At 62.2% G+C, this 27,260-nt stretch overlaps 1 protein-coding gene across 2 annotated transcripts; it reads right to left on the bottom strand.

Annotated features, from left to right (window-relative positions):
- Positions 1–1,708: 1,708 nt before the first annotated feature.
- RTN4R (reticulon 4 receptor) lies at positions 1,709–26,027 on the bottom strand. Of its 2 annotated transcripts, none has more exons than XM_022551353.2 (2): positions 25,741–26,027; positions 1,709–3,392 (listed from the first exon to the last, which is right to left on the bottom strand). In XM_022551353.2, exons 1-2 carry the CDS (start codon positions 25,760–25,762, stop codon positions 1,969–1,971), a joined length of 1,446 nt encoding a protein of 481 aa, XP_022407061.1. In that variant the 5' UTR covers positions 25,763–26,027; the 3' UTR covers positions 1,709–1,968. The 2 variants fall into 2 exon arrangements, with proteins under 2 accessions (XP_022407061.1, XP_089750993.1); XM_089894867.1 differs by lacking the exon at positions 25,741–26,027 and adding an exon at positions 5,619–6,848.
- Between the last annotated feature and the right edge of the window lie 1,233 nt (positions 26,028–27,260).

Below are 27,260 nucleotides of genomic sequence, written 5' to 3' on the forward strand. Positions count from 1 at the left end.
CTCAGTAAGAAGCAGGCTCAATAGAGGTAGTGAGCACCCTATCCCAGGAGGTGTGCAAGCTGAGAAGCTCAGGTGTGCCTCAAAGATCTTTGCAAATGCATGTCTGCAGTTTCCTGGCTGCCAGGAAGGTGGTGGGAGCCCAGGGGCCACCATGCTGAGCAAGAACCCTGCACCCTCTCCAGATTTAGCAGCTTGGCTGCGTCTTCTTGGGCATGGCAGGGGCTGCTCAGGATAAAACTGGATAAAGAAACTCCTGCCTACGCTCCCTCTGCCCACCAACGCCCAGGCGCAGGCTGGCAGACTCCCGGCCTGGCTGTGCAGTCACAGGGATGGTGTCCGGGGGTGCTGATGGTTGCCAAGGCTGCCCTATACCTCCACACCAGACTGCACGGAGCTGTGTGTGTGGAGGCTGTCCAAGATGGTGATGGGGTCTCCTGGGCTCAAAGGGGCCTGCCCATGCTGCCCACTTGGAGCCTGGGGGCAGTGCGGCCTGGTCTTGAAACTCAGATGTACCCGTGTCCACAGTGCAGAGGGGCAAACTGCCAGGGCTCACACAGCGGGTACCAGGGGCCCCAGGCCCAAGGGTCCCTTAGAAGAAGAAATGGGGCACGTGGGAGGACCCGGCTGAGGAGGGGAAGGGGCCGGACAGGAGAGGCAGGGACCCTCCCCCAGCAGTGCCCTGACTCTGCCCTGGGCTGGGGCAGGGAGGGTCTGAGCTCCCACCACGGGCACAGAGGGGCCAGGTGGGGGAGCGGGCCCTGGTTGCCGAGCACACTCCCTCCCCTCCCCCCTCCCCTGGGCTTCTGGAGCCCTGGCCGCCCCCACGGCCATCTGGTTCCACCAGCAACGTTCCCCCACTCCCTCTCCCAACTCACGGTGTGTTCCTCCCTCTTCCTGCTCCCCCAGGCCCCTGCCCCGAGGGGGATGGTGGGATGGCCACGTGGCTTCTTTTGTTACTGAGTCCTCATGCCCAGTAAGGACTGTGAAAATGTGCATGTGCATATTTTTGCCTGTGCTGCGTGTAAGCACGCATGCACATGCATTATGTGTGAATACAAGTGGTCCCTGCCCTGCCTGTGCGTGCACGTGTGTGCGGTATGGTGTAGGTATGCGGCACCCTGGGCAAACGCCAGAGCAGGCATGGCCACAGCACTGGCATGAGACCACAGGCAGTGGTATGAAGGTGGCACATGGCCCCTGCCAGGCCTTGGAAGGTGGGGTCAGCCTCACCACCCAGCACTCCATCAGGACCACCCTAGCCCACCCGCACAGCGTCCTCCTGGACCTCAGGCTCCTCCTGGGACCACCTCAACCCACATGGGAGAGGGGGGCAGCCGAAGCTGGGCTGGAAGGCTGGGACCTCTAGGGACTCTGTGTGACCGCAGAGCAGATGTCCCCACAGAGGCAGCCTTGTCTGGCTGGGCATGGTCTGTGCTGGACACATACCTCTCTCAGACACCGCTGTCAGCCCAGCCGGGAGGGAGGGAGCCAAGGCACACTGAGGTCAGTCTTCATGGCCACCACAAGTGCTGGGCTGAAAAGGGTCGAGCTGCCTGCAGCTCAGGCCATACCACCAGGCAGCTGCCTTCCCTTCCTGGGACTCTGTGCCATGATGGGGGCAGGGCTGCACCTCCAGGCCCACCTGCCTCTCACGGCTCACAGCAACCCCTAGCCTGAGAGGCCACAGCTTAGGAAAAGAGCTCTTTATTCCACATCGTCCAATATTTTTACACAAGTAAAATAAAACGCATATCTCTATATATCGCGATCTGGGCGGGAGGTGGCGTTCTGGAACAAACGCCCCGACCACGCCCTGTAAACATGACGGGGTGGAGATGGGACGGGCGGGTGGGCAGGCGGGAGGCGCCGTCTGGGAGGGCCTGCCACCCGGGGCTGGCTGGCAGTGGGAAGGAACCCCGTATGTACACACACCTGGCTGCTGAGAGAGGCTTTGCGCTCAGTGGCTGGTCAACAGGGCCCGAGCACTGTCCACAGCACCAGCGCAAGGCCCAGGGGGACGAGGCCCAGGGGGGCGAGGCTGCAGGCGAGGCCAGGCAGGGCACCTGAGCCCTCCACCCCGCCAGCCCCGCCAGCCCCGGCACCCCCGCCACCCGCCTGGCCCAGACGGCACTGGCTGCGTGTGCGGTTCTTGCGGGAACAACCTGGCCGCCGGCGAGGGCCCGTGGTGGGGGGCTCCGGTGGCTGGGAGCCCTCAGGCTGCACCGCGGTCAGCGGGGGTTCGGCCGAGCCAGGCAGGGTCCCGAATGGGGAGTCGTTGATGTGTCGTGGGCCAGAGCCGTTGCCTGGCGGGCTGTCACCAGACGGCACACGTCCCTTTAGTGCGTTGCCAGCCGAGGCCGGACTCCCGGCCTCCAGCACCGAGGCCTTGTCCTCAGCGTCCGGCTGGCAGCACTTGGGCAGCCCCAGCAGCTCCTCATCGGCAGGCCCGCCGGTCCAGAAGGGACGGGACGGTCTGGCGGCCACAGCGCAGCCCTCCAGGTCAGCGGTGGCCAAGCGCTTGAGGTCGCGGCCAGCCAGGCGTGGGGGCAGGCTGCAGGGCAGCTCGGATGAGGAGCCGCGGAATTGCTGCAGCCAGGCCCAGAGCGGGCGCGCCCGGCAGTCGCACACCCAGGGGTTGTCATTGAGCCGCAGGTACTGCAGGGCCCGCAGTGGTGCCAGGGCCTCCGCGGGCAGTGCAGAGAGGTTGTTGGCAAACAGGTAGAGTGTCATGAGACGGCCGAGGTCCCGGAAGGCGTGCGGGTGCACGCGGGCCACACGGTTCTGGTGCAGCAGAAGGCGGTCGAGGCTGTGCAGGCCGCGGAAGGCGCGCTCGGGCACGCTGGGAATGCGGTTGCCGTGCAGGAAGAGGTGCGTGAGGTTGCCCAGGTCGCGGAAGGCGTCGTCGGGCAGCGCCTGTAGCCCGTTGTCCTGCAGGTAGAGGTACTGCAGGGCAGCCAGGCCGCGGAACAGGCCGGGACCCAGCTCCTGCAGGCCGCAGCGGTCCAGGTGCAGTGTGTGCAGGCGGCTCAGGCCCTGGAACGTGGCAGGGTCCACGGCATGCAGCTGCGCGTTGTCGCTGAGGTCCAGCTGCTCCAGGAGCACCAGGCCAGCGAAGGCGGCAGCGTCGATGTGGGCCAGCGCGTTCGAGTGCAGCCACAGGATGGTGAGGTTGCGGCAGGCATGGAAGCTGGCGGCTGGCACGTATGTGATGCGGTTGCCGTGCAGGAAGACGCGCTGGCTGGCAGCCGGGATGTCGGCAGGCACGGCCTGGAGACCCTGCTGCGGGCAGCTTGTGGTTACCTTGGGCTCGTTGTAGCACACACAGGCACCCGGGCACGGCGCCGCCACACTCCACGCCTGCAGCCACAGCACCCAGGCCAGCAGCTGGCTCCCTGTGGGCAGAGCAGAGGGCAGTTCGTGGGCAGGGGCTCCTGCAAGGCTGGGGTTGTGCAGGAGGGGCTGGGGCTGGGCCCAGGATATGCTGCCGCCCCTGGGAACTCAGATGCTGTGATCCCTGCCCCACCCGCCAGGTGGAAGCTGCTGCACAACAGCTCTCCAAGGGATCGAAAGCTCCACACCAGGAAGCGTCACCTGCAGACGCCCACGTCACCCTGCCTGGCACTCAAACACACGAGCTAACACGCCCGCACCCGCCGCCACTCGGGGTTAGCAGGTCACCCCCAAGGCCCAAGTGAAGGCCTCCTGGGATGGACATGCACACCTGCAGATACCTTCTCGGACTCCAGTGAACACAGAGCCCCCGTGGGCCTGCCCGCTGTCCCTGTCCGTCCCAGCACTGACCCAGCCTGTCCCTGTCCCATCAGCCCACAGGCCAGGCAGAGAGAGAGGCCCCGGCAAACACTGGAGCACCAGGCCAGCTCCGCTCATGCAGAGGAGCTCTGGGCCAAGGATCATGGCCGGGCCTGCCTCCTGGCAGCTTCCGCAGCAGCCCTCCCAGAGGGTCCTCTCGGGCTGCAGGAAGGGTGGGGCTGTGACTCAGACCTGGTGCCCTGCCCAGGCCCCCAGAGCTCCTGGGGCCAAGGCCTGCCTGGATTCTGAGGGAGCCTCCCCACCTCGGGGAGCTGTCCTTTAACCAAGAAATTGCAGGGGCCTTGGTGAAGCTGGGAGCCACAGCCCCAGTGGCCCTCCTGCAGGAGTCTTGGTCCCACCAACAGGACACAGAAAACTGCCACAGCAGCCCCAGGCTCCAGAGCAACTCTGCCATCACAGATCAGGAGCCTAGGCCCTGAGGGCAGGCGTAGCAGGGCAGGCAGGTCCAGGGCTTGGGGGCACTGCAGTCCTGCCCCGTGAGCCCCTCAGGCAGGCTGCTCCCTCCTGCACATGCCCTCCTCACTGCCGCTTACTGCTTCCTGGCCTGGCTCAGAACACCTCCTGCAGCCTCCTCCCCTCGGCCTCATTCTCTGCTTGGTCTCCTCCCTGGGCGAGGAGCTTACTCCTTCCCGGCCAATCTCTGCACAGTCCAGCTGCCCCCAACCCTCCTGCCAAGACACGCTCCCAGCAGGTTCCGCCCCAGCCCAGGGGGCTGCAGCTCCCCTCTTCCCTCCCCCATCTCAGGGCCTCACCAAAGACCTAGACCAGGTAGGAGACCCCTCCTGGGGTGCTGTATCCAGGCTGGGCTCACCAGCAGGGCCACATGCCCAATAATAATCTCCCTGCCTATCATCCCACCATTAGAGCCACCGCTTTGAATGCTGAAGTTCTTTCCGCCTTCAGGAGTAAGTCTAGTAAAATGTGAATCCCCCTGGGAGGGTTATGGCTTATCAGCTAACACTTGAGTTATCAGCTAACACCTTCGTTGACAGCTAACACCTGCGTTGACAGCTAACACCTTCCTTGGCAGTCAGCTGAGAGCAGGATTCTGCAGACATAAGACCGGCTAAGTGCTGGGGCTGGAGCCAGGAGGGAGAAAGGAGGGGCCCACAGGCCAGCTTCCCCAACCCAGAACCATGACCTTGGGCCCCGAACCCCCACTAGGTCCTCTCTGCCAGGGCCAGTGCAGACGCTTGCCCCAAGCCCAGAGGCCCAGCAAGCCGGGCATGTCCAGCGGTCACAAGGAATACGCCCTCCCAGACTCTGGTCCTCAGGTACTGGGAGCACCGTCCCCACAGCCTAGGCGCCTCCTCTGTCCCCTGTGCTCTGGTGGCCACCGAGGCTGGGCCATTTGTTGGCTACTGGGGACATGGCAGCCCCAGGACCACCCCCTGCCCAAGCCCTGGGTGCCCCTCCCTGGGCTGGCTGCCCACAGGAGGCCATGAGGGGGCATCTCAGCTGTTCTATTTAAACTGCTGGCATCCTCTACTGGCTCTCTCCTTATGGGCCTCCTTTGGAAAGTTGGGCCTGATTAAGCCAGCTCCCAAGGCATCTCACTGTTGCCACGGGATGTGACTGTGCTATGAAAACAGTACTTCCTGCTCCCGAGACCTTGTGGCAGAGGACAATCTGGGGCAGGGTGAGGTGGGGCTCCAGTTACTCATCAGGCCAGACTCTGGACCTCACCACCACGGGCTGGGCCACACCACCAACTTGGCTGCCAGCGGCCGTCCATCATGACCATACCCACCACATCACCGACTGCACTGTTACCACTGCACCCTGACCATTGGCTCCCAGGCCTGCAGCCATGGTCTGTGAGCTTGGCTGGGTTGGGGTCAGTTGACCACTGGAACTGGCCGGCTCCTCCAGCTTCCAGCTGTCGCTAAGCAGGGCCCCCAGAAGGCTATAAGCCATGGGCTTGGGGCCGTGCCCACTCTATGTATGCCCTGAGATAGGTACCAGTGTTGAGCCACGCATGGGGGAAAGTGGCAGAGCAGCCATGTGGCTCGGCCCTGCCAGGAAGTGGGCAACAGGCACGAAGACATGGCTCCCCTCTCACCGAGGCAACTGCTTTTTGGAAACCAACTTCTGATGGTCGGTCCCTCAGCACAGGCCCTGCTGTCAGCATAGCGGCCGGCGGTGGGCTTACTCCTCGCCTCAGCCACAGTAATTGGCTCCAGCCTGGCCCCCTTGGGGCCTGCCTGCTGGTCTCCATGGCAACCCCTCTGCTGAGCAAGCAGAGGGGGTATCTTTCTATGAGATAATCAAACCCAACTTTGTGTCATGTTTTCATTCTCACAGCAGACGCCTGGAGACCTCACCAGGTAGTGGGAGGGTGTACCCTGGCCCCACCCCCTGGACCCTATTGCTCACCTAATCCCTCCCAACCCTAAAAGTCCTCCCCATCCGTCCCCCCGCCCCGTCCCCAGCCTGTCCTCCCAGCCCATCCTCTCATCCCACCTCCCCCACCCCCCAACCCATCCTCCTTGGCTTTGCAGTCCGGAGCCTGAGGCCTCTCTGGCCTGCAGATCTGCACTCGCTGGTCCTGCCCACTCATCAGAGGCCCCCAGGTTGCACCCTGCCTCACCTGTCTCTCCTTTCTCTCCCCCCAACCCTCTCACTGGCCCCAGACAGCGGCCCATTCCCCTGGCCCCACCTCCCAGTCACTCCCAGCCTCACCGGGTCCAGTGGGAGCTTGCCTCCTACACACAGGGTGAGAAAACAGCCCTGCCCCGCCCGGCTCTCATACACAGAAATCATCTCAAGGCACACCACGCCACACCAGGGTCCTGATCCCACACCAAGCCACCGGGCCCCTCAGCTAGCTTCCTGCAAACCCAAGCCGGCCCCTCCCCCACCATCCCTCCTCTTTCCTCGGGCCTCAGCACAGAATGGACGGGTCAGGGGTTTTCTCTAGTGCCCTCCCCATGGAGGGGACCCCTGGGTCACGGCTAGGAGCCCCCACCTTAGCCCAGGTCTGCTCTGGAGCTGGGGCAGGGGCACTAGGGCTATGGTTGGTGGAGGACCAGCCACTCCAGCCTTGGGGGTGGGGGCACAGCTACCAGACTCTGCTCAGGGTCTCTCCTCTGGGCCAGTTGACAAGGCCCAGGAGGCTGGGGGGCATCAGGCCTGCGTGTGGCCTCGAAGGCCATCTGCATTGCTCACCCTGATCCAGCTCCTGGCCACTGCAGGGGGTGGGGAGGAAGGTAGAGGGAGCAGGAGAGGGGAGCAGAAGGGAGGGGAGCCAGGAGGGGCGGAGGCTTCTGGGGAGTCACCAGCAGCCACAGGAGCCAGTGGGCAGCGGGCAGGCGGCTGCTGAGGTCAGCAGCTCAGAAACAGGGCGTGCTGGAGGCTGCAGGCACGGGGAGGTCTTCAGTGTGTTCCCTGGCCCCTGCCTCTCCTGGGGCCCCCCAGCCTGGGCTGAGGTTGCAGGAGTACAGCTCCCCTGAGGTCTCAAGGGGATGCCTCTGCCCCGACAAGCGAGGCCGAAGAGATGGCACAGGGCTGGCAGCCTTGGAAGCCCAGAGCACGGGCTCAGTGCCCTCGGGCCTCTATGCCTCCCTGCGGCTATGGGGTGGCTGTAACATCCCCTTTGGGGGTCATTACAAGGGTCCACCAGCCGATATAATGAGGCGTGAGTTGGAGCTGCGTAAGAATCAATTTTATTTTTGGTGTCGTGAGCCCATTTTACAGATTAGGAAACCGAGGCAGTGAGCAGTTAAACCATGGCCTGCTCCCACTCAGAGCCGGTCCAGGAGGAAAGGTGGGCAAGAGAAGGAGCCACAGAGCTGCCAGAAGGGGCAGGAGGGACATCCAGCCCAAGCCTGAAGAGCGGCCACTATGTGGCCACGGCAGGAGAGTGTGGGCAGCTCCCTCCTGTGCTCTTGGTGGCTGGGAGGGGACGTTTCCCAGGAGGTTCTGAGCTGCTGCACACCCCCCTGGAGGCTGGGGTCAGCCGTCTGTGGAGGGGCCAGACCGCCGTAGCATAGCTAGGACATCAGTCTGCTCAGGACCCTCTCGAACACCAAGAACGTCCCATGAAGGGTCATGTCACAGATCACAGTTACAAGGCAGAACAGGAGGCCATAGTCAGCACAGCCAGGCCAGAAATAGCTCCGAGCGGGGGTGGGAGCCAGTGGCGTCCACACACCACAGAGGGTCAAGGCACCCGTCACGGCTGCACCCATACCCCTCCCGTCCCTGCCAGCCCCCCACTCGCGATGGGCTCACCACCCACCCCCGTCGTCCATCTGTCCCCCCTTGGTCATCGTTGTTTCTCATACTCACCACCCACCTTCCGTCCGTCCTCCAGGCATAGACATGCGCGGCGGCAGCACACGTGGCCAGGGCGTTTCCTGGTCCCCTTCTCTGGCTCAGGTGCCAGGGAGGAGGGTGGCAGCCGCCCCCGTGAGGCAGCCCACCCTCAATAGAGCCCTGCATCTCCAGGGGTGTGGCTACCAGCTCCCTGCCCGGCTGTGCCCCTCAAGGCCCCCTCCTTATTGATCTTTTCAGGGCGCAGCTGCGGGGCAGGGCAGGGCGGGCTGGCCAGGTGGATAATGGGCAAGGTGACCTACCGTGGCAGGAGGGTACTGGACACAGGGCTGAGCAGTTCCAAACACCAGGCCAAGCTGCGTGCAGTGGGGGAAACTGAGGCCCACTGTGGGCAGAGCTGGCCTCCTGACTGTGCTGTGCACGGGTGGACCCAGGGTGAGCAGGCCAGGTCCCTCTCTCTGGTGAGCTCTCCCGGGGGCTAGTGTATTTAGCCGTTTTACAGGTGAGGGAATGAGGCTTGGTGGGGGATGGGGGGCGTCTCTTGCTCACAGCCCAGGAGCCGGTCGGATTCCCAGCCCTGTGGTGTCCAGTTGCTGAAAAGCCTTGCTGGGCAGTAAAAAGTTAAAGCTCCCCCACCCCTACCTCACCCATCAGCCCCACCTGGAACCCAAAATTTCCAGCCGACACAGCACCTGGGAGGCAGCTCTGGGCCCTTACAAAGCAAGGAAACAGAGAGTGGCGGGGGAGGGTCTGGCCTGCCTGGGAGCTGGAGGCCCTGGATGCAGAGCCCACCCACTAGCGTGTTCCCCAGGGGGCGCCCTGTGGTCGGGATGTGGTCCTGGTTGTGACACATGTGGTCCAGGAGCGGGCTGACCACAGGTGTCACGTGGGGAATTGAAGGGGCCAAAGAGCCCTGAGCTGGCCCCGGACAGCAGGCAGGCGTCAAGGGAGGAGCCCTGGAGCTCACTGCCAGGGTGCGGGTCCAAGAACAGCCTCTGATGGGCAGGACACTGGGCCCAGCCAGCAGGCCTCAGGAATCCATCCTTGGCCAAGGCCAGGCTGCCAGCCTGGAGGCTCTGGAGCCTCGCCCTGTCCAGTCCACATGCTCTTCACCCAGAGCCCACCTCCCTCGGCTCCCACCCAGGAGCCCCACATGGAGGGCTCATGACACCAGCATCTGAAGCCTCGTCCAGCCCCAGGACCCTGCCCATGCAGGCCACACCCACACTTGCAGCAGAGACTCAGCCAGCATTTCCTCCCCTCAGAGGCTGGACACCCCTGTCCCCCTGACACCCAGCAAACCCCCCACTCCATCAGGCCACCAACAAACGCCCACTGCCTAATTACCTGGAGAATTCTGTCTCCACGACCAGCTCATCAGGGTCCTGAGGCTAATTCAATCCGGCAGCCAGTATAGGCTCGAGTCCCCAGAGGATGCTAATGAGAAACTGGCCAGTGGCCGACATGCCCCTGCCCCGGGGAGGCTCAGAGAAGGGGCATTCCCTGTGCCAGGGCCTGGGACCTACCACCACACACCTACCACCATGCCCACCCGCCTGCCCAGATCCCCGTCCACTGCCAGCTCCTGTCCAGGACTGGACGCCTAGCCTGGCAGGGCCAACATGGGTCCTGCCCTCCCCGCAATCCATCCCACACTCCTCCCGGGACCCTGCATCTACCGCCAACATGAAGCTGACCATTCCTGTGAGGCCCTGACGGCAGCCTCCAACAGGGCAAATGCAGTGCAGGAGCCCACGCTTGGGGTGCACACTCGGGGTGGGGGTGTGCACGCCATGGGCACACACAATAGGAACGCACTCTTGGAACTTGTGCTGCTGGGGCCTGCGTGATCAGGGCACAGAGGCGAGCCAGCCAAACAGCAGAGGGGCTGCTGTGCAGAGGCTGGCAGACATGGGAGCCCCACCCAGGAGCCAGGAGCCAGGAGCCAGGCCGAGGGGTTCTGCTCTCCTCTGTGGCGGGAGTTGACGGGTGGGCACATTCCCAGGTGTTCCCGAGCCCTTGGCACTTGTCAGCATCACCGAAAAGGCAGGCGGTGGCCTCTGCCTGAGCAGCATCTATTTGGCTATGGAAAGACAAATGCAGGTCTCCGGAGCCCCTCGACGGCTCACCCTTGGGGATCAGCCCATCCAGCCTCTGGGCCGCTGCGCATTAGCCCTGTCTGGAGGGAGCAGCTGGACTGAAGCCCACCTTCGCTGTCCCAGGAGAGCCGAGTTCTCGCAAACGCTCCTGACCAGGGTGGCTTGGGCCCCGAGAAGGGGTTAACATGGGCAGGGTGCTTGGGGGCTTTGAAACTGAGCTGGGAGAGTGAGGGTGGGGGGCAGCACTCGCCAAGAGAGACCGTGGGGAGGACCAGCATGGTCTGCTGAGCACCCCTGGCCAGAGGCAAGTGCAGGGCCCAGGACCCTCAGCCTGAGATGCTCCCATTTGAGTCACCACCGGCTGAGGTCACTGCATCCAGGGGCCGTGGGTCCACAGGATGGTCCGGGGAAGCCTGTTGGCAAGGCGGCCTGCACGCCAGTGCCTCTCTCCTTTCCTGGACAGAGTTGTCCCACCTTTGTTGTTTGTTCCTAAATGGGAAGAGTTGTCAGCCAAGGCCTGAATCCTAACATCTTGGGAAGTGCGTCAAAACTGACTTGCTGTGTCCCCTTCTCCCAGCCAAGTGGACAGTGTGATGCTAGTGGGCCAGCGAGCCAACCCCTGTGTGACCTGGCCACAGAGCCAAAGAGGAGGGTGTAGGGTCCTGAGGAGGAGAGACCCCCACCAGCCCAGAGGTGAGTGAGTGGGTGGACAGCGCTGGGCAGACACGAGACAGCCCTGAGCATTCCAGCAGCAGTGCCTTGAGGCCATGAGGGCCTTCTTGGTCGAGCTTGTCTCCCAGGGAGGCCCTGTCCATCCACCTTGACATCTCAGCCTCACACAGCACCAAGCACCAGTGGAGGGGAGAGCTGGGGGAGATGGGGCCCTCACCTCCCTGGAACGCCCAAGTCACAGATGTCCCTCACTCCTGGTGGTTTCGCTACATCCCACAGCACAATGAGGAGATGACCATCAACCCCACTCCTCAGACAAGGGCACTAAGCCTTATCAAGGTGTGGTGACCACAGGGAACCAGCAAGACCAGGGAACGGGGTCCAAGAGCCCCCTCCTGCCACATCAAGTGACCAGGGCAGGCCCTGAGCCCCAAGTGACCCAGATAACAAAAAGGGGAAGCAGCCCCCCTGCAGCAGGTGAGCTGCTGAGCCCCTCTCCCCAACACATGCTCTGGGCTCTCTGACCCCCAGAGAGGCTTATCCTTGGCCCAAGCTTTCTGCTCCATGGGCTGCCCGAGGTGGACCCCAGGGTTCAGGAGCCCTGGGCTCAGATGCCAGCTCTGTACACCCTCACCAAGAGGCTGGGGAAGCTGTCTCTACAGCAGTGACATGAGGATGACAACAGGCCAGGACCCACCTCCCCGGGGCCCCAAGATGCTTCCAGCCTGGAACCCACCCTGAGCACCTCCACCCAGGCTCTGGCTTTGTGGCCAACACCCTGCCTCCCCAGGGACTGGTGTGGGGCCTCTGCCGCTCTGACCTTGGGCAGCCCTGTCTGAGGTGAGGAGCCCAGGCAGGAGAGGCCCACAGCTCACAGGTGGCACCCGCAGCCATGCTGATCACTCTACTTGTCTTGAGGCCCCTCCTGCCTGGCATGGTAGCCCTGCTTTGTCCATGAGAGGCTGCGTCTGGGTGGGAGGAGGGCACGGCAGCCAGGCCATGCTGCGAACACACCTAGGGCAACCTCCCTGCCTCCACCGAGCTCAGCCTCAGTGGAGGGAGGAGGCTCGGAGACAGGCGTGGAGCCCAGCACAGATGGAATGGCCTCACAAGTTGCTGCTGCTCCTCCCGCAGCACTGGCACACTCGGCGGGCCCCTCTGTGCCCACCCTCCACCCGTGGCAGAGACCTGTGTTCATCCCACCCCAGACCCAGGACAGTGATGCAGTACTTGCTGAGGGGTTAGGGAGCAGGGTGATGAGGCTGTTCCCCCGGAGAAACGTCCAGAGGAAGGATCTCCACCATGGCCTCCGGCGTGCCAGAGCAGCTCCTGCCTGACCACCCACACCTGCCAGTCGACAAGCCCCGCTTTCAGCAGAGCATCCCGCCACCTTCCATGCTTCCCTAGTAAACGCTACCAGAAAACCAGGTGTCTGGAAAAGGTGCCAATGCTGACAATCGTGGCAATGCCTCCAGAGGAAGCAGAGACAGTGCAGCGAATAGATAAAAATTAGGGAAAATCTAATCAGTGTCCTCGTAGGGATAGAAGAGGATTTAAAACAAGAACTGGGTGCTATGAACAAGGAGCAATCAGAAAACTAGAAGAGTCCCTGGAAGTTAAAGATAGAATTGCTAAAATTATCCCCAAAATCAATAGAGAGGTTGGAAAACAAGGTTAAGGAAGTCTTCCAGAAAGAAAAACAAAAAGAGACACAGGGAAAAAATGATGAGATTCAGAAGACAAATACAGATCCAACACCTGTCTTAGGTAATTCCAGAAAGAAAACAGAAAATAGAGGGAAAAAGTTATCAGAGAAATAATACCCGAAAATCTCCCAGAGCTGAAGGCTCTCCTGGGTGAGTGCCTGGCATAACACGTGACATTCACAGTGCGATTTCAGGTCTCTGGGGGTCAAGAGAGGAACAGCAACATGGCAGCAGACTTCTCCACAGCACACTGGACGCCAGAAGACCACAAAACTGCAACGGCTTCAAAACTCTGAGGGGAAACTATTTTCAACCTGGAATTCTGGACTGGGCCAATCCAGCTTGAATAGATTTGCTAACATTCAAGGGCTCACAGAATGATTCTTCACTGTGCCTTCCTTAGATGTTTAGCTGGGAATGCGCTTCACCTAAAACAGGACATAAACATGAACCCCAAGAAACACTGGGTGATGAAAGGCAGTCAGGGGCAGCTGTGAGGGGGCCACAGCATGCCCAGCCCAGGAGGGGACAGCAGGACAAAGGCCTAGAGGGAGACTTCCCCTGGGGAAAACGAGACACCCAGTAGAATGCCTGACACAGAGAAGAGTAAGCACATGAGGGTGGCATATGGGACAAGAGAAAAAAGACAAAGTCAACTGTAAACTCCAGGAGAAACAAAAAGCCAGACGAGAGCAAGAGGGTCACCCCTGTAGTCAGGCAGTGACAAGCATTCATGTGACCTGGATTAGGAAACACTGGTTATGAATTTAACTGTCGGTAGTGAGACAGCCACACTGGGGAGTGTGCTGGAGAAGAGGGGGCTGGGGTAGGAGACGTGGAAATGTGAAGGTAACCACCTGGAAAAACAGGGAACATGGCAACAGCAGGTGGGTTGGAGGAGGGCTACAAACCAATGCCCCAGACCAGCCTCTGAGGGCTGGGTGCAAGCTTTCACTTTGAGCAAGATATGGCCGACCACAGTGTTATCTTTTTAAAAAGACTGCATACTTGGCAATGAAATCTCAGAAACAGAGATAAATAAAAAGAAGAAAATAAAGCATATCTGCCAGAAGGTGAAGACGAACGTGGGTTAGCAGCAGGCGTCTCCAAGGTACAGGAAGAGAAAGCGGGACTGAGAGCTCTCGAAGCCTCCTGGTGCTCAGCCCAGCGTCTGGCTGCTCTTCAGCGGCTGCTCAGCCAAGGGTGGCCAAGGACGCCCCCAGCCTTCAGGGACGCTCCAAGCTCCTGGCTCCAGGGGCCTCTGAAATCCAGGCTCTTGAAGGGACAGCTTCCAACCTGAAGATCCATGTGTGCCCTGGGCCTTTCACAGTCCTACTACCTCCAGGCAGCCCCTCCCACTGTCCCTCCTCAGCCCTGCCTGCTCCAGGGTCACAGATCCGACACCCTGACCCCAGACTGGGGACCCCCAGGAGCAGGGGATCCAGCGGATAAACCCGGGCCCTCGGGTAGGGGTCTGCAGCCCCTGGGAGGGCTCCCCTGACCTTGGCCTCTATGAGAGCCCCAATCGCGTTTCTGCATCCAAATGCATGACACGCAGGCAGGGGTGACGTGAATAAGTAATTGCTCTTTTATTAACGAGTGATAAATTATTCCTATATGATTGTGTGTGATAACTCTTCCTTATTTGAAATCAATTTGGGATGGAAATTGTTGGCGGCTTCTCACCAGTGAGGGTGGGAGGACCAGGCGCGCCGCTGCCTCCTGGAAAAGCAGGTCAGTGTATTTCGGCTACTTCCTGAGGCTGATGCACCAGGCGCTCCTGGCAGCAGAAGGGGGTCGGCTGCCCTGGGGGCGGGGCTGGGAGGGTGGCCTCATTTCCTCAGCACCAGCCCCCGGGACAGGTTCCCAGCATGGCCTCTCCCACCCCACCCCCCGCCTCACTGGACCCACGGCACCGATGCCCCCTGGCAGAGGAACGGGCAGGCTGGGGAGGAGTCCCTGAAGGCCCAAGGCATTGCTGGGGACTGCCGTGGCCAGGCATCAGGAGGCAGGGGGCCATCTGCAGGCCACACTCCACTCATCCCCCCTGTGTAAACCTGAGGACCCAGGCAGCCCAGCCTTTCACCCAACAGAGGACATACCCAGCGCCCAACTGGCCTCCCCTGCCTCCCCACCCAGGCCGGCATGGCTTGACTTCACCAAGCCTGATGAAGGCATTTGCCTTTTCCCTAACGAATTCACATCCTCATTCCCTTCTCACTCAGCCCAACACACAAGTGTCCCCAGTGCGAGCCCAGGCCTGGGTCAGACAGACTTGCTCCCCACCCAGTGCCCTTGGAAGGCCCTCGGCCTGCTCACCTGCAGATGGCCTGTGAGGGGCTGCACACAGCAGGTGCTCAATAACCACTGAGCCAAGGAAAGAAGGGTTGCACCCCGAAGGCCTCCCTCAAGTTGACCCCTCACTGCGTGGCCCCACGGGGTCAGGGGAGCCCGGTGTGGAGGAGGAAGCAGACGCGCAGGGAATGGGGTGCCCTTGGCTGGTGCCCACGGCCCTCACAGGCCCCGCCTGCTCAGAGCAGCACCCCGTGTCCCAGGCCCCTGCACCTCTTCTGTTGATGCATCAGAAAAATCCAGCAACCCACTGGGCAGGCAGCCAGCTGCCTCTCGCCCACCCTCCTACTGTTCCCTGGTCACAGGCTTGCCCCCGTCATGAGCCAGGTCACCCCAGCCCAGACACGTCGCCCTGCTCAGCTCAGGCATGGTGAGCAACCTCCGCCTCTCAGAGCCGGGTCTGTCATCTGTAAAAGGGGGAGGCTATGTCTGAGAACTTGACAAATCACTCCCAGGGTCCGTGAAACCCCCACCTCTGTCCACTGCCAGGTGCCCCCTTTGCCCCACACCTCAATGGTCAACTTGGCAGGTTTGCCTTGCTTGTTTCTGCACCCCCGGGCCGTGGGCTCCTTGGGGCAGGACTAGGGCTGGTGACGGCACAGGAGATGCTCCATAAACGTCCGTCACGTGAATGTAAGAAGTGTGAGGCTGTGGAGATGGCTGTCCCAAAGGTGTCCAGGCCCAGGAGAGTCCATGGGGCACTGACGTCCCCACAGGGCGAGGCAGCAGTGCCTGATGCCAAGGGCAGTTTCACGTCTGTTCCAGGCTGAATGTCTGTGCCCCACCCCGCAAATTCATATGCTGAAGCCTTCACCCGCAATGTGATGGTATTTGGAGGTGGGGTCTCGGGAGGTGATTAGGTTTAGATGAGGTTGTGAGGGTGGGGCCCCATGATGGGATTAGTGCCCTCATAAGAAGAGATACCTGAGAGCCTGTTTTCCTGTGAGCAACGTGAGGAAGGCGGCCGTCTACAAACCAGGAAGAGAGCCCTCACCAGAACCGACCTTGCCAGCACCCTGATCTCAGACTTCCAGCCTCCAGAACTGTGCGAAATACATTTCTGTGGTTTGAGTGTCCGTCTGTAGCATTTTGCTATGACAGCTTCAGCTGATTAGTACAACAAATTTCTTAAAACTCCGGTATATTTTTCCAGATTTTTCTACAATGCACATGAACTGGTAAAATCAGAAGAGTTTTTAGTTTGTTCCGTTTGGTCACATGTGCTGACACTGGATGGGGCAGCTGGCCCAGGGTAGGGTGGGTGAGGCCAACCCCAGGCAGTGGGAGTCCCTTTCAAGAGCCCCGTGCTGTGGGGTCCCCGCCCAGTCTCCCAACCTCTACAAACCCATTCCCTTGGCTGAAAAGTGCAGACGACAGGCCCCACCTCACAGGGTGTTGAAGCCACATAGCTCACGCAGGCCTGGTGTGCACAGTGGATGCACAGGAAATGCCCGGCCCGCCCACCCCACAGGAGCACCTCATGTTGCCCCTGGCAAGGGCCACGTCCCCCCGATGGAGGGGAAGTTAAGCTACAGCTACCAAGGGCATGATGGCACCTGACCTGACCTGACCTGGCCTGACCTGAGCTCAGGCAGCACCCCCTCCTTGTTCCCAGACACCCCCCTCGGAAGGCTCTTCTTCCCAGAGTCCCACCACGCACATCCTACTCCCCTCCCCAACCACAGCCCTGCCCCGAAATCTGGACTTAGCCCCTAGGGTGCCACTGAGGGAGCAGGCGAACAAGCAGAGTGCATGGAGCTTGGCCGGGGTCTCGGTCCCTGGGCTCCCACCAAGGGTTCTCGGCAGGGAAGGGGCCTCAGCTAGGCCTGAGGGGCCCTGTGCGCATGACATGCCAGGCAGGGCCTGACCCCACCTGGGCCTCGGGGCAACGTGGGGACAGTGAACCCACCAGAGTCCACATTGGCCACCCGGCAGGAAGTGAGCTGTGGGGGTCAAAGCGTGAAGGCCTACAGCCCTACTTCCCTATTTCCCACCACCCACCCCACGGACATACTGCCCCACCAGAGCCCCTTGTACTGACAAGGATGGTCCTGCTGTATCAGGCTTCCTGTGATCTGGGGGTCAGGGGAGGCAGCCACGGCGTCGGGAGGGCTCCGTAGAGGCACTGACACCCCCCCATCCCACCACCACCCGCCTCAGGCCAGCCTGGGGGCTGGGCCACAACTCCAGCAGCAGGTGAAGAATAGAGTCCATTAGGGCCACCATCTGTCTCAGCCATGATGGGCCCTCTCGGTGACATCCAGGAGGTGTGTAGATGGAATATCTTTATGGGGAGAGTTTTTCTTTTGCCAATTTTCGAAAAGGAAGCCAGACACTTGTCACACCTGTCCCCGTGTCAGCCTCTGCCTGACAGAAATTGGGGCTGAGGCAGGGAGATGAAAGACAGCCTGGACATGGCCGGAATGCAGGGGCCACGTGTCACATGGCTGGAGCACAGAGCAGTGGGCTGGCCTCCTGCTGGGGCACGCCACCATCCACCTCTGCGGCCCCCACCCCATCCTTCCAGCCCGAGCTCCCCGAACCCCTCCCTCTGCACCCCTCTTGGTCCCATAGTCTCCTCATCTGAACCCCATCTCCCTCCACCCTGCTGCCCAGGGCCTCCTGAGCCCACCCCAGGGGCCCCGGCGCACGCACTGGGCTGTCCCGGAGTCTCTGGGCTTCTGCTCACACCAGGAGCCCCCTCCCCCTCAGCCAGCAGCTCCAGGGCCTCTTTAAGACGTAGGCCCAGGGTGGCCTCGGTGAGGGCCCAGTGGGGGACCCAGGCCTCAGGCTCCTCACCAGCCTGCCAGCACCCACGCCCTCACTTCTCTCCCCTGGGTACCTAGTGGGCTTTGGGGTGTCTCCCAGGGACCTGGAGGGCTGAATATGTCACAAGAATCTCGAGGTCCCTGCTGCCCGGCATGGGGCTGGCCTGAAAGTAATGCTAGAAAGCACTTGCAGGGGAACAGAGGTGGAAGCCAGTGGCCCTCAGGGACCTGTCCAGGGATCCCCACACCCACACCTGGATTGTGCACTGTGGTGCACGGCTAACCCCACCAGGGGTGAGGAGGGCCCTCCCCAAGGGAGGGAGGTCACCTGCTAGGCCATACTCAGGAACCCCAGCCCCAGGCCCCCCCTCCGCCCTCCATTAGTCCCCACGCAGTGGGATGGGGGTTGCTCACTGCCAGGGCTACATGACAGTCCTGCTGCTTCCTCAGATGGCCCTGAGGGTCACAGCCTCAGCCCCCAAGGAGATCTAAGAGCATGGTCCCCACCAGGTTCACCAGCCACTGCCTTACATGGCCTCATCCTCTGGGAGGCCCTGGGGAGCCTGGAAACTGGGGCTGGACGGGTGTGACTGGCTAGCTCTGTGTTCTCTGAGGACAAGTGGGGGCTGGACATGTCCCGAGAGAGCAGGGAGGCCTCAGCCAGGGCAGAGGGAGGGACGAGGCAGTGGAAAGCATGGGAGGGATCACAGCAGGGCTCTGGGAAGGGTGAGGGTGGCCCAGGACACCAGAGCCCACTCGCAGGTTCCTGGCTGGGGTGTGCTGTGGAGGCAGGTGAGAGAGCTGGGTACGGGGTGTCCTGTGTGACCTTGGGACCCACAGCCCTCCCGAGACCACTCTGATGCCCAGTGCGTCCTTGTGGCCAGCCAGGACTGGTCTTTCTCTGGAATTCTGCTTCCAACCATATCTTTGGGAACAGGAGATGCTTCTGGGCCAGAGGCCACTCAGGGGGCAGATGGCCCACCCTCCCTCTGCCCAGTTCCCATCTTGCCCAAGGACCGGGCAGGAATACTGGCCTCCTTCTCGCCACACCAGAAGGCTGGTGCAAAGTGAGCTGTGGGGCAAGGCTTCACACCCACGTGGTGAAGCAGGGAGACCCTGAACCTCCTTCCAAGTCAGCACCGCAGCCAGCTCAGCACCCACCTGTCCCAGGCCCCCACTGGGCCTCCGCCTCTCACTGAGAAAGGCAGACACCCCATGAGGGCCCCAACTTCCCCTCCCCCAGTCGCTGGCCCTGCCTGGGGCCTGCACCTCCCACCCCCATCCCACCATGTCCCCCCAGCCCCATTTCTCACTTGGGTCCCCATGGCATTAACTAATAGGTCACAGACCCCCCCTTGGGACGGGTGGCAAGGACCTCATGCAGAAGGGCTGGTGGGGGGAGGGAGGCCCCAACAGGGGCTCCTCCTATGCGCTCAGCAGAGGCTCCTCCTCCAGAGAGGACAGTGGGGCCCACACCCGTCACACACCTGCCTGAGTGCCACCATGATGTCCCCAGGGCAGGGAAGGACTTGGAAATCTGAGGAGGCCCCTGGGACATGGGGGCCCCACAAGGCCCCATCACAGCCTCTATTTCCACGGCAAGTTCCAGCTCAGGGCAGGAGGTCCCACCTGAATGGGAAGGAGCCCCAGAAGCTGGGACAGTCAAGCCCTCACCAGGGGCTGTCCCGTGGGCATCATTCACCACTGACCCCCCTTCGCAATCTCCTGTGTGACATGGAGGCTCAGAGGGTGAGTGGCCTGCCAGATGCACAGCTGGCTCTGGGCTGAAGTCCTGGGCTCCCAATGCAAGCCCCATCGGCCCTCGGCTAGAGCAACTCCCCCACAGGTTGGCACCTCTGCTCTCTCTCCAGACCTGTGCCCTGGAGGGGACCGCCCTCTTGAGCCACCTTGGGCAACAGGCCTGCGCCTGATGGCCAGTGGCCAACCCTGAGGGCTAGGACCACCAGCTCCTGCGACCCTGGGAGCTGACTCAGGGCACTGCCTGAGGCCACCCTACCATTCATGGCTCCCTGCACACCAGTGCCAGGCCCGAGCTACACTCAGGGACATGGACGTGGGGAGGCAGACACAGGTGTGCGTGCCAGGCACTGGAGCCAGGGAGCCAGAGTGGAAGAGACATTCCCAAACCAGACCCCCTGGTCCAAGCCTCATCGGGCAGCAGACACAGGAGAGTTCAGTCAGGAGGGGCCTGGCTGGCAACATGTTTTAGGAAAGCATCTCAGAGCCTGAAAGGAGGATGAGATGGTGGGCAAGGAGACATGGGTGTCTGAGGCCACAGGCCCAGGAAGGGGGCTAGTCCACAGCAGACCTTTGATGAGGGATAAAAGGGGACGGGCAGGGAGGGGTCAGACTTGATACTGGACTTTGGGGAAGGGTAGAGGGAGGTGGCCAGGACTATGGACCTTGGGCCCAGTTGTAGGGGGTGGAGGGGCAGGTGGTATAAGGGCGATCACCACCAGACAGGCTGAATCTGAGGGACCCAGGACACCCAGTGGAGCAGAGCAGCACGTGTAGGGAAAGTGGTGTGGAGCTGCTGGGCGGGGGCAACCTAGGAGCCTGAGACCCCCACTCAGCTGCACAGGCCTGGCACACAGCCAGGAGGCAACAAACGTTTGCTAACCAACCACTGGGATGCAAGGGCCAGACACAACTCCATGACAGGCCAGGCTAAGGCCTCAGAGCTGGCCCTGCCAGGCAGGCCAGGAGGCCAGTAAGTCTGGGGGCTGTGGATTCCCTGCCGGCCTCGAGCCCTCCCCTACCTACCATGTCCACTCTTTGCCCCTCCCTATATACTGAGCACCTACTATGTGCCTGGAGCTGCCACAGGATGCCATGAGCCAGCCACCCACCCCCACCACCCCCAGAGCCCAGCACCCCACACACCTCAGACTCAGAGGGTTTTCCCACCCATGAAGGCATCGAGTGGGAATCCCACCTCTGGTCGACAGCCGTGGATTACGGACAAGGTCTCTGGTGACCAGGAAAGGGCAGTGCTGCCCAAGGTCACATAGCAAGCCAGTACTGCAGAGGCTGATCCAACGGCTGCCCAGACTTCAGGGCAGGGAGAATTCTGGCAGGTCCCTGAGCCCACCCCATCTGGGCTCTGGCAGGAGGTAAATAAAGGCAACATCTCAACAAGGTCACAAGGGCTGGGACAGACCGGGCACATGGTGCTGGGCCCAAGCAGTTGAGGGGCAATCTGAGAGGGCTCCCGGGAGGAGGTGAGGGACTTAGAGCCTTGCCTTGGCCTGAGCCCCTCAGCACTCCACCCCCTTCCTCGATGGGCCCCTCACCCATCAGCTTCAGCCTTAGCCTGACATTTCCCGTGACATTTGCTGCAAAGAAATAGAGCCATAAACCCAAAGGTTAAATTTGCACATTGCCTTGCTGCCAGGAGAGCATGGTCCCTCCACCCACCAGGTGCTTGGCTGCAGGATTTGTGTGGGATGGCCCACCCACCCTGGAGCCCTTGATGGACCCAGGCCCTCCAAAGGACCTCAGCCACTGTTTCCCAAAATAGGTTACTGGATACACTAGACCCTGAGTGTGTTACACAGGGGTGGTAAAGGAGCTCTGTCAACACCTCTTACCCAGCCATTCCCAAATTCGCTTGACCACGAAACACTTGTCCAAGCCCCACCAACATTCCGTGGAACCTCAGTTCCATGGAGCATGATCTGTGATGGCGTTAGGCCAAAGAGCATCCCCCTGGGGCACCAGGAGGCTGCCTGAACAAAGTTGAGTCAGCTCTTGACACCCCGGTTCCTCTACTGGGCTCCCCGTGCCACCATCAGCCCAGCTCCACGTGCCAGGGCCTGGCCGGGGCTCACCACCTGCCAGGCCCACCTGGGCCAGCCTTAGACAAGCACAGCTCCTCCCCAGGGCCCCTCCCCCTCTGGGAGGGCTTCCAACAGCCCTGCCCTTCAGCTCCACCTCCTGCCCTGGGTTGGCGGCAGGGGGGCACTAACAAGGCTGTAGGACTGGGCCGCCATGGCCCATTCTCTATCCCCAGGCAGGGAGAGGCAGCGGGCCCACTAGGAGACAGGACTGTCAGGACACTGCGGGGCTGGGGCGGAGGCTAAGTGAAGGGGGCAGGAGAGAGACAGCCCCAAAGCGCCGCCGCCGGCTGCACTAGGGCTGGACCAGCAGCAGAGCCAGATTCCTGATGAAGGCCAGGAAACAGATTTCACTTGTGAGTAGCAGAAATGCAACCCCAGGGATGGGAGAGGCCCGAGGGCTCTGCCCCGCTCCACTTAAAAGGTTGGGAAGGGTTGGGATCAGGCCCTGCCTCCTACTGGGGGAGGGGCACCTGACCACGCCCCCGGGGGACATAGCAGGGTTGCACCAGGGACACTTCTCTGGTTGTCCAGCTGCACAAGCACGGGCAGTGTGAGAGGCCGAGGCAGGTTTGGATAAATAAATGATGGCGCATCCTCGGGAAGGGATTCCACACACACCCGCAAACCCATGATACACAAGAACAGTTTCCGACGTGCAAAATGTTTAAAATACAGCGACCAAAGAAGAAACTGCAGCACAAGACACCCGGCTGGGCCCACACGATCCAGCAACGGCACCAGGAGATGCAGGGGTGCGGATGCTGCTCTGGCTGGGCTGCCATGTTCAGCTCCATGGCCACCTGTCCTTTAAAGCATTTAGTCCTATAAAGTCAGGTGGGCAAGGACCACATCCCTTCACCTGCCTGGCTCAGAGGGAGTCTGACAGGCCAGGAATAAGCGAGTGAGTGAGTGAATGAACAGTTTCCTGAAAGCAAACGTGTTATCTGGGAATGGACTGCTGGAAGGGGCAGGAGCAGATGGGCCACAGAAGGTCAGGCAGCCCGGCCTAGGGGTCAGAGGTCAGAGCCCTGGGCACAGGGCAGCCTGAACCTCATTGACTGTGCGGGGCCAAGAGCCGTCAGGAACCCCAGGATGGGGCCTGGGGGCCAGAGTGCCACTCACACCTATTCCCCATGCTCACTGAGACCCCCATTCTCCCATTCCTTTGGCTCAGTTCACTGTTTCTCCATGCTCCTGACCCCTCTCTGGATGCACAGACTGAGTCTCCACGGAGACTTTCTGGCTACAGGCCCAGGAGAGCAGGAAACACAGCCCTGGGGTGGTGGGGGTGAGTTCCTCCTGCCTCCACCAGCTGGGCCCCTCCTGGTGCTGCCCCAGCTGCCACAGGCCTCCATGCCACAAAGCCATGAATTCAAGGCCGGGGCAGGGAGCACTGAGGGGCCAGCCCAGCGTGCCGGCTGTCCTGAGGGCAGCGGAGGGAGGGTGAGGTCGGAGTCTAGAGAGTGGGGGTGGGGACAGCTGCACACATCGGGCCCCTCACCGCCCGTCACTCACAATGAGCAAGAGCAAACAAACCCTGGGTCCCACCAAGGACCTGGGGCAGCCCTCAGCCTCCCCTGCCTTCCAGAGCCCGAGCACATCTCCTACGGACCCCCTACAAGCCCTCTTGGCTGTTGAGACCCCCTGGGCCAGGCTCTCCTCCATGACCACAGGGAGAAAGCCAGCTCTGACCTAAGGGCCCCCAGCTGACCGTTAGTCCTCACATAGGGAAACCAAGGGTCAGGGGTTCTGCAGGCTTCCAGCTGGTAAGGGGCAGAGTAAAGATGCTGCCCCAGTGTGGGGGACACATCGGTGGCCACTTCACACCTCCCACAGGGCCCTCTCTCCCTCCCTGCCTCCCCACCTGCCCACCCCCTTCTCCAACTCCCCAGTGACCTCGATGGGCCTTTATTTCCCATCTGCAAATGGTTAGGAGGGAGGGTCCAGCTGGCAGTGCAAGGGTTCCAGGGGGACTCCCCTGTGTGGGAACCATTGAGTGGGGCAGGGTGGTGGTGTTTTCAGTATTCTGAACGCAGAAGCACTGGGGTCAGAGCCCTGTGGGGGCCTCACCCTTTAAGTGTCCCCAACAACCCCTGAGGGAGGCCCAATTACTGACCATGTCACAGGTAAGGAGACTAAGGCATGGGTGAACTGCACACCCAAGGTCATACCACTATCGGTGGCTGAGCCAGGACCCACATCCAGGCCCTTCTTCTTCTGCCACCCCACACCCAGGAATCAGGGTCTGTGAACAGCCTTCTGCCTTGCAGGGACCTGGTTCCTTCCTCACCTCAACTGGAGTAGAAGTGGGAGCAGTGATGATACCCACTTTAGAGATAGAAAGACTGAGGCTTAGAAAAGGGGAGTGGCCAGCCCCACTGCCCACCCCATCGTGGGACCCACCCCTCTGTTTCAAGCCTATAAGGATGACCTACTTGTCGTCATTCTACAGACAAGGACACTGATGGGTGCGGGGGAGAGCAGGTGGTGTGGCCCTGCCTCTCTGAGCCCTGGCCTGGGGTCCTCCTCACCACAGTGAGAGCGAGTCACCAATACCCTTACCTCAGACCTGCACACAGCACCTGAGGCAGCTGACACACCACAGAACCTCTCATCAAGAAGGCTCTCGCCGTGGAGACCCCTAGGCACCGGGGGCAGAGCTTTCCTGAGGTCACCCTGGGTCAGCCGTGGGCTGGGCATATACCTACCCTGAGCTGGACCTAGTGGCAGACTGCAGAGCATGCCGGGGGTCTGGCCTGTGTGTCACGGTGCTGACCTGGAGGTGTGAAATGGGCCTCCCCTGCTTAGGTGGGTCCCAGCCCCCATCAGCCACCACTGCCCCAGCCTGGGGGGACGGGGAGGAATCAGACACTCCTTTGGCCTCACACCCTGGGCTGGGGCACTGGGCCCCCAACACACATTCCCTGCTACAGATTTGGGTGGAACCTGGCCACGGGCTGCCTGGGCACACAGAGGCACCCACGTCCAGAGGCAAAGAGACACATGCCGATATGCTCACAGGCACACATGGTCATGCGAACAGAGACACATGTGCAGACGCATACCGAGTTCACACACACACAGCCCCAGGGGGCTGGGAGGGGAGAATCCCGGACACGGGGTTTGGATCCTGTGGCCGGTTTCTCACCCGTCTGAGCTCCGGCTGCCCAGGGCCTCCCCCTTAACACACGTGCATGTAGGCACAAGAATGGGTTCCTCAGAGGGGACCCAGCGTGCGCCAAGTGTGGAGACCACAGCAGGCACGCTATGTGCATGCATGGCCGTGGGCGAGCAGGCGGGGGCGAGGACATGGATGTGCACCCACAGTGTGTGTGTGTGTGTGTACGCGTGCACACGGGGCAGCCTGGCATGCATGTGCACATGCGGTGTGCAACTGTGCAGCCCTTGTAGACATGTGCACGTGCAAAGAAACGTGTGCAGCCTGCGGCACCTTGGAAATAAGCAGGGCACCCTGGGGCAAGGGGGGGTGGGGGGGGACGAGGGGAGCACCCTCCAGGGAAGGCATGTCCAACTCCCCCTACAGGAGGTCACCCCCAGCACCTCACACCAGGTAGGGGGGAAGGGTCCCATGAGAGCTGCCAGGGAGGGGGTGCTTGGAGCCCCACCACCTCTGGTGCCCCTCAGCGGAGCCCGCAGGGGCTCTCAGGCACCCTCAGGCTGCGGATAGGGGGTGCTTGGCTGCGCCTCTCCTCGCCCGCCCCCTGGGGGGGACAGCTCTGGGCCAGCCCCGCCCCCCACGCCCTCTACTGTCGCCAACGCCCCCATTCATCCTGCTGCGGTCTAACCCCAGAAAAACCACATGTCCTGAGCTGAGTCCGCGGGTCGAGGATGGAGGCGGCTGGACACCCCCCACCTCTGCTCGGTACCCGGGTTTCTTCAGACCTGCTCATTAACCCCTTCGCGGCCGGGCGATCAGAGGCAGGACCCCACCCTTCCAGCCAGCAGCCCCCACACTAGCCCCGCCGCCGCCGCCAACTTTCCAGGGAAGCGGCAACTTTTCCTGCTGCCGCGGGCTCCGCCCTCCCGGGGCCGGGCAGCATTGCGGTGGCCTCGCGGCCGCGCGGTAACCCTCCGCAGCCTCGGCAGCCCGAGCGCGCCCCGCGGCTCAGGGAGGGGCGCCCGGGTCCCCGCCGGCCGGCCCGGGCGTGGCACTCACCTCCGGCGGACGCCCTCTTCATCTTAGGGGTCGGGCAGGGCGCGTCGGGGACCGAAAGTCGCTCCGGGGCCGGCGCCCGTCTCCCCGCGGCCGGGTCCGCATCCAGGCGCCGCAGCTCCGGCCCGGCCCCGGCCCGGCCGCGGGACGAGGCTGCACGCTCCGCCCGGTCGGCTGGGCTGTCGGGCGGCGGCGCGGAGGCGAGGGCAGCCGGCCGGGAGCGGATGAATGTTTTATGGGATCATGTGGTTTGACGCGCGAGCGCTCCGCCGGGTCCCCGCCGGCCGGGCCAGGCGGGGCGGGGGCGGGCCTGGGCGGGGCCTGGCGGCGGGCGGGGCGCCCACCTGAGCTCGCTGAGCCGGGCCGGGCCGGGACTGCGGGAGGGGCGCGGGCCGGGGGCGCGGGCCGGGCCGCGGGAGGCGCTCAGCCCGCCCGGTGCAGCGGCGCCGCGCGACCAGGACAAAGGCGGCGCGTTTCTAAAGAGGCGGCGGCCCCTGCAGGCGGCGACGGGAATGGCGGCCCGGCCCGAGTCGTCTAAGAGCGCGGGCTGAGGGCGTGGCGGCCCGGACTGGAGGCTTTTGGGGGTCCCCCAGCGGCCAGCTTCCGGGCAGGGCTTGGTCCGCAGGCCTGGGAATGCGGGGTGCGCCTCTGCCTGGCCCACGCCCTTCCTCTCCTCAGTAAACCCTGGAGGCCAACCCCCCTGCCCAGCAACCCTTTGCTGGGGTAGCATTGCTCCATTTTTCAGTTAGAAAACAGACTTAAAGCTTAGGAGACTTCCCAGGTCCCCACCTGTCTTTGTGGCCTTCTCTGCACCACCCAGGGAGGGGACTCAGGCACGGGCCCGCCCCTACCTCCACAGGTGCCCCCCACCTGTTCCCTCCCGTGGGATGGGGTCTCCAGCCCAGGAGTTCCCCTCTGAGCCCACTTGTTTAGTACCCCACCCTCCTCAAAGCCAGGCCAGGCTCTAGTGCCAGAGAACCCAGTGACACACACTCACACCCCAGGCACATCTGCATAGGCATCCCACCCCCCTCTGCTGCTCGGGGATCTACCTGGCCTCACAGATAAGTTCTTGAGTCTTCAGCCAGCTGCCAGGCCAGCGTCCCTGCAGGCTGCCCTGCACATGGAGGAGGGCTGGGAGCTGATCAGCCAGATCTGGGCCTCTCCGAGCCTGCCCGGCAGGTAAGAGGGCCACGTGGATGGGGACTGGCTGAGAGAGTTGGTTCCAGTCTGTAGGACCCTGTGCCCAGGGCAGGACCTGAACTGGCAGGCTCCCTGTGACTGGAGCATCCTGGCTGAGGGTTTGGTGGTCTCCCTGGGAGCCCAGCCAGTGTTCCAGTGATGTGAAGCTGAGGGACCTGGTGACTGGGAGGCCTGGCACATTCTGCCTCCCCATCAGGCCTCCTGACCTCAGATGTGGCTGGGAGACGTCAGCAGAGCAAAGGGATCAAGGCCTGCTGGCCTCACCAAGGGCAAGTAGGACCTCTCTGAGCCCAGTGCTCCCATCTGAGCACAAAATCACA

This window comes from Delphinapterus leucas, chromosome 14, assembly GCF_059928025.1.
Source record: "Delphinapterus leucas isolate spDelLeu-1000000601 "Yukka" chromosome 14, BTC_Dleu_Yukka2, whole genome shotgun sequence".
NCBI classification, from domain to species: Eukaryota; Metazoa; Chordata; class Mammalia; order Artiodactyla; family Monodontidae; genus Delphinapterus; species Delphinapterus leucas.